The 12717-nt window shown below is 45.2% G+C and overlaps 1 protein-coding gene across 12 annotated transcripts in view; it reads right to left on the bottom strand.

Moving 5' to 3' along the window:
• The window catches only part of FRMD4A (FERM domain containing 4A), a 596094-nt gene that overhangs the window by 105157 nt on the left and 478220 nt on the right, over positions 1-12717 (bottom strand). For all 12 annotated transcript variants that reach the window (XM_036114111.2, XM_036114096.2, XM_036114077.2 and 9 more), the window contains 2 exons: positions 3750-3806; positions 2804-2826 (listed from right to left, as the gene is read on the bottom strand). In XM_036114111.2, coding sequence (XP_035970004.2) covers positions 2804-2826; positions 3750-3806 — 80 coding nt within the window. The remainder of the gene's footprint in view (positions 1-2803; positions 2827-3749; positions 3807-12717) is intronic.

The raw sequence follows: 12717 nt of genomic DNA on the forward strand, positions 1-12717 counted from the left end.
CTCAGTGGGGAGTCTGCTTGGGATTCTCTCTCTCTCCTTCACGCTCTGCTCACACTCTCTTTTTCTCTCTCTCTCTAAAATAAATAAATAAATCTTGAGGTGCCTGGGTGGCTCAGTCATTAGGCGTCTGCCTTTGGCTCGGGTTGTGATCCCAGGGTCCTGGGATCGAGCCCTGCGTCAGGCTCCCTGCTTTGCAGGGAGCCTGCTTCTCCCCCTCCCTCTGCTGTTCCCCCGGCTTGTGCTCTTGCTCTCTCTCTGTCAAATAAATAAACTAAAACAAATAAATGAATAAATGAATAAATAAATAAATCTTAAAAAAAATTAAAAGCCTTCTGTGGTGTTCTCTGTATTCTAAACCGACATCTCATTTTATTGACACTGTTCAGGAAGACGTATTATATTTACAGGGTATGTATACAAGTCGAGGTCTTCCAGTTAAATACAACTAAGGTGGCACAGCCCTGCATTAATTATTAATAGAGCAAAAGATAACTCTAAAATACTCAATTATGAGAATGGGACATCTAACATGCCTAATGTTCAGCCACCAAACCAAATATGATCAACGTCAATGTTCTGGGGCTTTCCCTGGGCATAGGTGGGAAGAGGCCCAAACAAGGAATTTAGAATTACTTCTCTTCTTCCCAAACTCCAGGTGGGAAGAGGCCCAAACAAGGAATTTAGAATTACTTCTCTTTTTCCCAAACTCCAGGCCCCGGGAGCCTCCAAACGGGCCTGCTGCAGACACCGGGTGTTTATCAGGGCACCCCACATAATAGATCACCTCCACCTTCCATGATGGGAGTGCTAGGCTGGCAGATAAACTGACCTCTGGGCTAAGTTGTCTGACCTCTCCCTCCCCTGGCGGCTAGTTCTCTCGCCAGACAGCTGGGGACAAACAAACCGAGAGGCAGCGCTTTGACAAATGAAGCTAAAGCAGGATCCTTTGTTTCCCTGAGGCCCACAAGCTGGCATTCCACACGCTCATTAGGGGGCCATGAATTACTGGGAGGCCAGGCCTACACATCCTCCTCCTTGGCAATCCCTGTGGCCACACGTTCCCATGATCTGGGGGGCCAGACTCCGCTGGTCCCAGTTCACATTCCATCCTGTCAGGGGACTCTCAAAAATAAATAATATTTACAGCAGAGTTCAGAGCTCGTGAAAGCCAAGGGGAGAAAAGTACCTTCAGAGAATCCACTGGACCTGTGGTTGTTAAAACGATTTTTCATGAGACCAGAAACCTTTGTAAGTATAATGACCCTGCACTTATCAACCCCCCCAATTCCAATGCTAAATGAAGGGCATAAAAAAGTAACAACTATAAAAAACAGGATATCTTCAGGATATAGAAAATGTTTCATTCAACAAATTTGGTCAATGGTCATTGGCCACCTACAATGTTTAAGGTCTCCAGCTCAGGCTGTAAAACAGCCTTAGTTTTAAAAAAAAATTGACTATCTCTGCTTTATAGCAAGAACTTGGGAAGCCTAAATAAAAGGGGCCTGGAGGTCTCCTTATGCAAATATTCAAACTGAGCTGAAGGGACTAATTTTAGAATCCGGGGTAAGCACCCTGCAACTCACCAGCTAGATCCAGCCCTCTCTGCCTGTTTTTATATGGCCCACAAGCTAAGAATGGCTTTTACATTCTTTAAATGGTTAGGGAAAAAAAAAAATCAAAAGAATAGTATTTCATGATACAAGAAAATGTATACAGAATTCAGATTTCCAAGTTTATAAATAAAGTTTTATTGGAACACTGTTACGTTCATTTATTTACCTACTGTCTATGGCTGCTTTTACATTTGCAAAGGGAGAGCTGAGTAATGACAACAGAGATTGTAGGGCCTGCAAAACCCAAGATATTTACGTTACAGATCAAATCCACCAAAGCATGAGAACACACACAAGTTCCTTCAAGGAGTAGAGGCAGGATTTGTTTTTCTTTTTAATGCCAATTTTGCTAATTTCCTATCGATAAGCCAGAATGCTACGCCCTGACACTCTGTTTTCTTGGACCTTTAGACCCTGATTCTAACACACAGGCTATCCCAGACATCTCGCAGGGAGTTCAGTAACACGGAATACCAGGAGTCACGTCTGTCTTTGAGCAGACAGTCCTGTTGGTGGGGGGCCCCCCTCCCTATTCTGTACAGGCTCCAGTCGCGATCATGAGAAGCTGAGAGGAAATGCAACCACATGGGGCGGCAGGCGATGCCTCAGGGAATGAACGGCAAGACTGAAGCTGGCATTTCTACGGGGTTAATAAGCAGCCCACAGTGTCCCCAGTGGTTAAGTGTTGACATTCTCTCCAATGTACTATCTAGAGAAGGAAGAAAAGTAGAAGCGGAGGACTGTAATACTTTTATGAAGGAAATCTCCCTATGGGATAGCATTTGTCCTCTGGAGGGTCAGGGGACTAAAAATGAGAGAGAGAAAAAAAGATATCCACATCACAGGGTTATCTGAAGCCCTATTCACACCAGAGTGGTGATTCCCGACTCCATGGACACACTTGGGCAACCTGACAACCCTCTAGACAATGGCCATGGGTGACACTGGGTGCGACTCTCAGCTTTTAGTCACCTCTAGGCTTTTCATTTAGTACAGAAGATCCTCCTCGCTATTATTACGTTTCCTCTGCCTGAGGTAGTTGGATCTCATCATTAATATATAATATGAAAGCACTGTCCTCCTACAAAGGATCCAAAGAATAATTTCTTTTAATAGAGATGTAACAGAGCACATGACCCCCCAAAAATAACAAAACCAAAAAACCCCCCAACCTTTTGTAAACTCACCTAGAAAAATCTCCCTTTGCCTCCTGTAGAAGAAAAAAAGTCAACGTCAGTGAAACGTTCCAGCCCAGTGTGCCAGACTTTCAAACACATTCCCTGGTCACGACAACTTCTCTACTGAGGAAGCTCAGCTTACTACTTCTGTTGTCCTATCTGCTACAGGAAGCCGACGAGGAAAGACCAGGCGTTTGCCACCTGAATCCGAGACACTAAATTACACTTTAGAAAGTTATATACAAAGAAAGCGATTCATAATGGCAAAACGCACATTTCGCCTTCTCGGACCCTGGTTTACCTTTTTCTAGTTTAAAGATTCGGAGTCGGAAGGTGTGTCTGGGTAGAGCTGTCTCTGTCTCGAGTTAATTGTGTTGTCGTGTACTGCGGGCTCCTTCCCGATTACACTACAGAGGAACCATGGAAACTTTAATGAATCTAGCACCAGGCCTTGAATATGGTAGTCGTTCAATAAAGCTTTCTGGGAGAAATAAATTAATGACCTCCTTTCAATTCATCTTGCCAGTGAGACTAATTTGTCATTGTTGCTAATTTTCATTGATAACTCTTTTACGCATAAGCTAACGGTCTCTCCTTGCCTTTCCATGCGGTATGAAATGATTCTCTTGACAATTAATTCTGCTATTGACTTGGCTTTCTCCAGAGCGGGGAGGGCACCAAACCTGAAGAAAATGGAGTCACTGAATGATCTCAGTTTCCCCCAGACTCAAATGATATAGACACAGTTTTCCTTTGCAGAGAGACACCGTCATAAAACTTGGGAATACCAGAAGCTCCTATTTACTGCTACGGCGTAGCTCCTTCCCGTTAGTGCTACAGATAATGAAGATGATGAATAGGGAGAGGATGTGGCAGCTAGCTGTGGATGCTAAATCTTATTCCTGTCTCTTCTGGGTCTGGCTCTGGGATGCACAGATGACGGAGAACAACCTACCTGTAAAATATAGGAGGCCAATTCAAATACCACCTCACTGTCAACGTCGATCAGCTCCTGAAAGGAAAAATCAACAAGGAACTTAAGTTTGGTACTTTTACTGATTTCTTCACAACATCTCCTTAAAAAAAGGCCCGGTCTTCCTTTTCTGAGCTATCCCCCAGAATCTCAAACCCTCAGAATATCTGTGGTCTGAATGACTTGACCCCAAATGCTCCCTGACATCCCATTCACGGCTTTTAGCCAGAAGGGACCCAGTGGTCCTGGGCCTTCTCAGTCACCTCAAAGGCCTTATCTTTTAAATCTTGAGAAAGCAGGTTGTGGGCCAGTCCCGAGTGTTTTACAAATTTGTTAATCTGGTTCATCAATGGAGTAAGGTTACTTGATATCCAATTGTGTTTTCTTTGTAAACTCTACCTTAGAACCAGGAGTAAGGCTTTATTGAAGGAAAAAAAAAAGTCGTAACAGGATTGTAACTCTTCAAATTAAAAGGAAATGAAACTAAAAATACAGTTTCTCATCGCAATGGCCTCATTGCTTCAAGCACTAACAGTTGGATGTAGCTGTTGTCTACCACGGGTTTGGAGCAGATACGGGGCACTTCCGTCATCGCAGACTGTTCTTTAGACCAGCATTGCCACATCATCTAAGTTTATTTATTTATTTTTTATTTTTTTAAAGACTTAATTTATTTATTTGTCAGAGAGAGCGAGCACAAGCAGGGGGAGCGGCAGGCAGAGGGAGAGGGTCCCCGCTGAGCAGGGAGCCCGATGCGGGGCTCCATCCCAGGACCCTGGGATCTGACTGAGCCACCCAGGTGCCCCACAGAGTCTAAGTTTAAAAATGCTTCTTTCCTATTCCTTCTTTCCTTAAATATTTAATCATGGGGCGCCTGGGTGGCTCAGTCGTTAAGCGTCTGCCTTCGGCTCAGGTCATGATCTCGGGGTCCTGGGGTCGGACCCCACATCGGGCTCCCTGCTCAGCGGGAAGCCTGCTTCTCCCTCGCCCACTCCCCCTGCTTGTGTTCCCTCTCTGGCTGTGTCTCCCTCTGTCAAATAAATAAAATCTTTTTTAAAAAAAATATTTAATCATGATCTATGGATATGGTCTTAAAAGGACATAAACCTCTCTGTGGTTTTTGAAAAAAAATCTAATACATATATATTTCAATATGTATATAGTTCATATCTGTTTTCTAAACACCTATTTAAGGTGTAATTGATACACAAAAACCCTGCATGTTTAATATATACAATTTGAGGAGTCAGGCCGTGTGCAAACATCTGTGACATCGTCACCACGCTGAAGGTAATAAACATATCCATCACCTCCAGAAGTGTCTTCGTGTCCCTTTATGTGTGTGTGTGTGTTTACCACGTGGTACAAAACACTTAACATGAGATCTACCCTCTTCATAGATTTTAAGTGCATGACACTGTATTGCCATATACAGTTTAGATCTTAAAAACAGAGGGAACTCTGGGGCGCCTGGGTGGCTCAGTCGATTAAGTGTCTGCCTTCCGCTCGGGTCATGATTCCAGCATACTGGGATCGAGCCCAGAGTGGGGCTCCTTGCTCAGCGGGGAGCCTGCTTCTCCCTCCCCCTTTCCCTCTGCTGCTTCCCCTTCTTGTGCTCTCTCTCTCTGTCAAATAAATAAGATCTTAAAAAAAACAAACAGAGGGAACTCTGGAGTCCATTAGCACAGAAAAATAATAAACAAATGAACTAATGTACTTCTGTTTTGAAACTTCAGTAGAAATGTCCATTTTTTTCTTTTTCTCTCTCTCGTATCACTAGATGCTACAGCGGATGACGGGACCACAGCACGTCAGAGCTAAGCGAGGCTTCGACGACACCAGCTAGCCCAGCCCTCTGCTTTTATTGGGATCAGAAATCCAAAAATGTCAAAGGACTCTCCCAAAGCCACAAGGCCTTAAGAGGAGGCTGGAAACAATCCTGCAACCTCTTGTCTAGCAGGTGACCTCCCGGAGTGCATGCATTCGCCTAAGTCAATAAGGATTCAGGGGTTATCACCTGACATTTGTTAGAATGGCTATTATCAAAAAGACAAGAAATTGCATGTGTTGGTGAGCATGTGGAGAAAAAGGAACCCTTGTGCACTCTTGGTGGGGGTGTAAAGTGGGGCAGCCTCTACAGAAAACACAATGGAGGTTCCTCAAAAAATTAAAAATAGAAATAGCCTATGACCCAGCAAGTCCACTTCTGGGTACTTGTCCAAAGGAAATGAAAACACCAACTTGAAAAAAGATCTTCACCCCCCTGTTCACTGCAGCATTATTTATGACAGCCAGCTGTAAACATGGAAATAACCTGTGCCCATCAACTGATGAATGGATAAAGAAAATGTGGGATAGACACACTATGGAATATTACTCAGTCATAAAAAAGGACGAAATCTTGCCATTGGAACACCATGGATGGATCTTGAAGGCATTATGCTAAGTGAAATAAGCCAGACAGAGAAAGACAAGTATTATATGATATCACTTATACGTGGAATCCAAAAGAAAGAAAGAAAATTCAAATTCATAGATACAGAGAACAGGTTGGTGGTTGCCAGAGGAGGGGGGGTGGCAGTGGGAGAAGTGGGTAAAGGGGATCAAAAGGTAAAAACTTCCCAGTTTATAAAATAAGTAAGTCCTGAGGATGTAATATACACCACAGTAACTATAGTTGTTATTATACCGTATATTTGAAGGCTGCTAAGAGAGGTAGATCTTGAAAGTTCTCATCATAAGAAAAAAAATGTATATATGGGGTGATGGATACTAACTAGACCTACTATGGGAATCATTTCACAAGGTACACAAATATTGGATCATTATGTTGTACACCTGAAACTACTATGTCAATTCTATTTCTGGTAAAAAAAAATAAGGACTTGGTCTCAGCCAACATGTTCTCAGAACTGTATCTATCATCAAAGTTAGCTAAAACTAGAGTTACTTTTCCCTTGAATTATAAACCAAACTCATGGTTTTCTAATTAATTTCTTTTTGTGGTCCACAACTGGATCACGGAATTCAAAACAACACACTCAAGCAAGCCTGTATCTTTTGAAGGAGGGATCTCATTTGGGCTCTTTCAGGCTCAGTAATTACAAAGATGGATAATCATATTTGCTCCCGAACCACCTTAGAAGTGTGGGCTAAGAGAACCAAGGAGAGAGCAGATGGAAGAATCGGGCACAATAATTCTTTATGCGTAACCAGCCGAGAGAGCTTTACGGCCACCATAATTGATATAGACTGTCAGGGCTGGGAGACAGAGAATGCGTGCAATTGCCCTTCGGGGATTACCAGATCCCATCAGAATGTAAATCATTTAACAGTGTACAAATTAACAGGAACACTGTCCAGGGTTTCCACAATGGCCCATTTCTACTCACACGCCGTTCCTTTCCATTCCCACCAAGGACATGCTGAGCGCTCACGTGCACGGTCCCGTACGGGGATGTGTGCTCTCCTGTCAAACATTTACACCCACAGTGCAGCTAATGGTCGATGGCGGGCTAATCGTTAACCTTCAAGGAGAGGCTTATAAGTAGCATGCAACTCAAAACCAGCCATCAGGAACAACCCTTTTAAGTGTGAACATAGCTTTTAGTTCATTATTTGACTCATCTGCTAAATGAAAATGTACCGGGGGGGAGGGGCAGGTTAGCAAAGGCAGAGGAAGGTCTTTGAAAATTTCATTTTATTTTATGCAGCCCGTTATAAAGTTCCAGGAGAGTCTGTCAGAGACAAACCTGGTGGTGAACGTGAACTGGAACGTGCCATTATTCAGAGTCAAACCTACCAAAAATGCATGATTCAAGGCCTGCCCCGATTTACCCAAGTTCTCCCTCACCGCACCCATCCTCAGGGTAACTGGGCACCCTCACCCTTCAACTGGGGTGAGTTTTCACCTTCTCCGACCTTGACCGTCTCCCAGGGAAGATATTAAAAAAACAGGGCGAGTCAAAACGTGGCCAGGAAGAGGGAAAAGGATTAAAGACTGAAGTGGCTCAGACAGCGTGCATGCTTACACAACCCGATGGAAGAGAGCTGCATCATTACTTCTTCCCATCTCTAGTTAATATTGACTGAGCTCCAGAATCGTCTTGCTGTCTGCCCTCAGAGGAGTCAGCCCAGACATCTAAATGGTGTGTGGAAGAACCAATGCAGGAATGTGGGAGGACATGTTCCGAACTGTGAAGAACATTCGTTCCTACCGTGCAGCCTCTACCCCATTCCCCGACGTCTCCTGCTCACAATGCGCTCCCCCCACTTTGACACCTGGCCCTCCCAGGGGGATTTAATCTTTAAAATCCACTGCGATGCAACAGCGTTCGAGACTTTCTGCCCACACCACACGTTTCCTCTTGTGCCTCAAAACCTACAAGCTGGGGGCACCTGGGTGGCTCAGATGGTTAAGCGTCTGCCTTTGGCTCACGTCATGATCCCAGCGTCCTGGGATCGAAGCCCTGCATCGGGCTCCTTGCTCGGAAGGGAGCCTGCTTCTCCCTCTGCTTATGCTTGCTCTCTCTCTCTCTCTCTGACAAATAAATAAAATCTTAAGAAAAAAAAAAAAAACAACCTACAAGTTGAGTTTCCCGAGTGGAGGGGTGGATAGATGTTTCCATCTTTCCATCTATCCTCCCCTCCAGTCACACATGATGTTGCCACCTAACCATCCAAAAGACAACTCTGCCTTATTCTTACATGACTTCTCTGGCAATCCAGAGGTGGTATCTTTCACGAGTCTCTGCTCCAGCAGAGAAAATAAGCTACATGAGACGACAAAGAGGGCATGCCAAGTCGGCGCTGGGTTTTCCCTAGCTGAGGACAGCATGGGACAGGGGGAGTGGGAGAAGACGCGTCAGGGAAGAGCTGTAGGTGTTGCCCAGCTGGCCTGACCCAGAGGCCAGGGTATGACCCTCCTCTGTGCCCCTGAGGCTCTCAGAGCCACTGGAGAGGCACATCTTCGGGGTGTTTGCTGAGCTCCAATCTTGCCTGGGAATCCAGGGTGGTCTGATGGGCACGTAAGAACTTTACCTTAGATGCACGGGTATGAAGAAGGTGCTGGTAGAAGGGAATGTGATGCCTTCTGGTTATTACGGCCATTCGGGGTGTACTCTGGGCATCTGTTTTACTTACTACTGAGTAACATGTTTGGCTTTCTTTGATCTTTTGAAAAATGCCACGGAAAGACAAAACGTGGCTATCCGCAGGTGTGTGCTTGGACGCTCAGAGCGGGGTTGGGGAGGATGGCCCCACTTCCTCCCACTCAGCATTGTTTGATCCCAGGTGATTCACTAGCCGAGAGAAGAGGCCTGAGGTCATTTATCAGCAGTGTAACTGTGAACAATATTCTCAGAAAGATTTCCATCTGTCGGTCTCCAAGAGTTCCAAATAAATGGCCCCAGGAGAACCGTGAGCGGCAGGTGTTAAAGACTTTTTCCAAAAGTACCGAGCACTGGAGGTCCTCTTCACGATCCCCTTGCTCTGAGGGGCTTGGTGGTGGTCTTCACACAGCTCAGGGATCTTAATGAAAAGCATTCCTCCGTGGTCGGATTTGAACAACAGAAATTCCAATTTTCCACATAAGATGAATAAGATAATTGTAACAGAAAACGTGATTAACCACCATACGATAGGTTGACAAGATTTCAGTGAGGATGATCTATACCAAGTCCATCCAGAACAATTTGCAGAGTCAGCCCAAGGGTTTTCTCAGTCAACCCTCACCAACCGCTACCACCCCTCTTCTTACCACAAAATGCCTAAAGATTACAGTTTCTTGCCATCCTCCTTAAGATCATTTCTACCCTCTCTGGAAAGTTCCAGGTTCTAGTTCCCATCCCCCAACAGCTCTGGGACATTGAATGAATCAACGGATCTCCTCGAGTTTCATTTTCCTCATCAGGAGAAGGGGGATCACGATTTCTTTTCCAATTATTTTACTGAGTTTGGTGAGGACACGGAGGGGTGATCTGGAAACCCCAAGACACACTACAAACATCCTGGTTGTAGTATTTATTTGGGCACACGGGGGTTTGTAATCTGACCTCCCCAGTGTTGCCTCTGTTCTTGAGCACTGTTGAGTATTTATAGGAATGGTTGGGAAGACATATTTTTTTAAAGAGGAGGACAGCATTGTGTGGGTGTGTGTCTACGAGTGTGAGTGTATCACCCAAGTGGCCCTGATGCCCAGAGTTGGCCTCCCTGTGCCTGTATGCGTACCCCAGGTCATTGCACAACCCATAACGGCAGCATGAAGATGCCTCGAGCAAACCTGGGTTGCGGTGAGGGACAGGACCGGCTCGGTCTTGCACAACCGTCTTCCTTAGCCCTTTGCCAGTGCTTCATCAGTCAAGTTACTTCATGTTTGGCTGATGAGCCACTGGGGTACATGCCACTCAGGCCGGGCGCCCATGCTCTCACTTTGTGGCACAGTGATTCCTCCTGCTGTCTCCTGTTTGCAGCCCGGGCCGTGACCCCGGGGAGTCTCTCTTGTAGAGGTCACAGGCACCACCAAGATGATGAGCCCAAGTGAATTTATTTCTAGAATTGAAAACAAAAGTCCCTCTCTGTCCTTTTTTTCCTCCCACCCCCTGTCATATGAGCACACACACTAACCCTGTAATAATCAAACTAAGAGATAAGGACTAGGATTCTGAAGGTCTGAGACTAAGACTTATGTTGGGTCCTTTGTCCTGTGGGGCCTGATTTGCGGGCTTTGTTTCTCTCATCTTCAGATGAGATGATACAATCTGCTCACTAGCAAAGCTCTTTGAAGATCTTGGATAAAGACCACTTACTTCAATTTCAGCAAGAGTGATGGTGTTTCGCCCTACATAGCAAATGTGGCCCAAGGATGCTTATTTAAATTTCAGTAACATGGGAGGTTCCCAGACCAATGTGGACATCTCAGAAAAGAAGGAGCAAGACCCCCAGCCCACATAAAGCAGGAATTTTAAGTTTTTCTTTTCTTTTTTTTTTTAAACTGATTTTTTTTTTAAATTTCGTTTATTTATTTGAGTGAGAGAGAAATGAGAGATAGCACGAGAGGGAAGAGGGTCAGAGGGAGAAGCAGACTCCCCGCTGAACAGGGGGCCTGATGCGGGACTCGATCCGGGGACTCCAGGATCATGACCTGAGCCGAAGGCAGTCGCTTAACCAACTGAGCCACCCAGGCGCCCAAGCTTTTTCTTTTCTGACATGATCTGCTCTCAGTGGGTACATGCAGGCACCAGACTTGCTAATTTCATAGGAAATACACAAATCCTTGCTCCCTGGGATTGGAAAGCAATCTATTAAGAACAATTTCCTGAGCATTGTCTATATGCCTAGTTCAGTGGATAGGTCATGGAAGGTGATCATAAAAATTCACGCTGAAGAACGCTCATGCCAACTTTCCCTCCAACCCAAAGAGGGACACTGCGGTCCATCTTTAGATGGTGATCATGTGTTCTGTTTCTTTGGTTATCATTGTTGGACAGGATAAGCGTTGAGATCAAGCATTTAAGTGTGACATATATATTTAAGAGTGGATGGTCAATCCCATATTATCTTTGGAATTCCTTCTTTTTAAAAATTTTTAAATTTAAATTTTTAAATTGTTAAATTTTAACATTTTATGACCTAGCACTTGTGGTTTGCAAGACTTTTGAAAATCATTGTGGTGACTAATTTTTGACAGCAATTTCCCTTTATCAGTGGAGAGAAGGCAGGATTCAGTCCCGTAGCCCAAAGGTGGGGCAAGAGCTGAGATCAGAATCTATATCCACCTAATCACTCCCATCGGGTGGGACAAGCCCACCGCCTCCTGCGGGGCTGGCCTATGGGCTTCTTCAGTTTGGCATGGGAATCCACTTCTAAAGACAGAAGCCTTGGCAGGAGTGCTCTGCTTTCTTGTGTGATTTTCCAGGAAACACACAACATCAAGGGTAGACTTCCCATGGGAGTTTCCCACCGAACAAGACACACATTTCTAAATGAGTTCTATCCATCCCCTGGTCATAAATGTTCTTTCCTCGTGAGTTAAAACACATCAGAGGGGCGCCTGGGTGGCTCAGTTGGTTAATAAGCATCTGCCTTCGGCTCAGGTCATGATCACAGGGTTCCTGGATTGAGCCCCGCATCAGGCTCCCTGCTCAAGGAGGAGTCTGTTTCTCCCTCTCCCTCTGCCCCTCCCCCTGGCTCATGCTCTCTCCCTCTCTTTCCCTCTCTCTGTCAAATAAATAAATAAAATATTAAAAAAAAAAACCACATCAGAAATGCTGTTGAGCATGCAGCTGTGTGGGGTGTCAGGGATCCCCATTCTGTACCTCATCCTGCTCCACTTAAAGTTCACGCTTAGAACCCTGTTCTCTCGTGACCATATTCTAATCCTCGGCAACTTGGATTGATTATGACTATATTTTCCTGCTCTTTTTGCACAAAACACGGGAATGTAAAGTATAAAGCAAGGGGATATGAGGGAGAAACCCACTGGGTCATGGGTTCTGCCTTCTGGTGAAGAAAGAGTGGAAGGCAGGAAGGTGGTGCTCCTAGTCTGGGGAAAATGACAAACAGAACAAAACAAAATGAAACATCTTTCCTCACTTTTCTGCTGTTGAAAAGGTCAGAGGTTTGTTCTCTGAAGAAGATGAACAGGAAGCTGGAATGAGGCCCCCATCAAAAGCACCAGGATTAGAAAGGGAGTCTATTCCCCAAGTGGAGGGGTTCCCTCCCCTACCCTGGAAGTGGAGGACGGGCCCAGACAGGAAGTGGGAAGATTCTCCTCTGGAGAGAATGAAGAGCCACGACAAAGGGCACCCAAACACTGCCATTCAGGCTTCCTACTGAAAGAACCAGCTTGCCAGTGGATCGGTCCCTAGGGCTATCCACCAGGAGACCACCCCCTCCCAGGCGCCTCACTCTTCTACATGGATGGATAGACCAAGATCAACAGACGATTGAG

The sequence above is a fragment of the Halichoerus grypus genome, chromosome 6 (genome assembly GCF_964656455.1).
Source record: "Halichoerus grypus chromosome 6, mHalGry1.hap1.1, whole genome shotgun sequence".
Classification (NCBI taxonomy): domain Eukaryota; kingdom Metazoa; phylum Chordata; class Mammalia; order Carnivora; family Phocidae; genus Halichoerus; species Halichoerus grypus.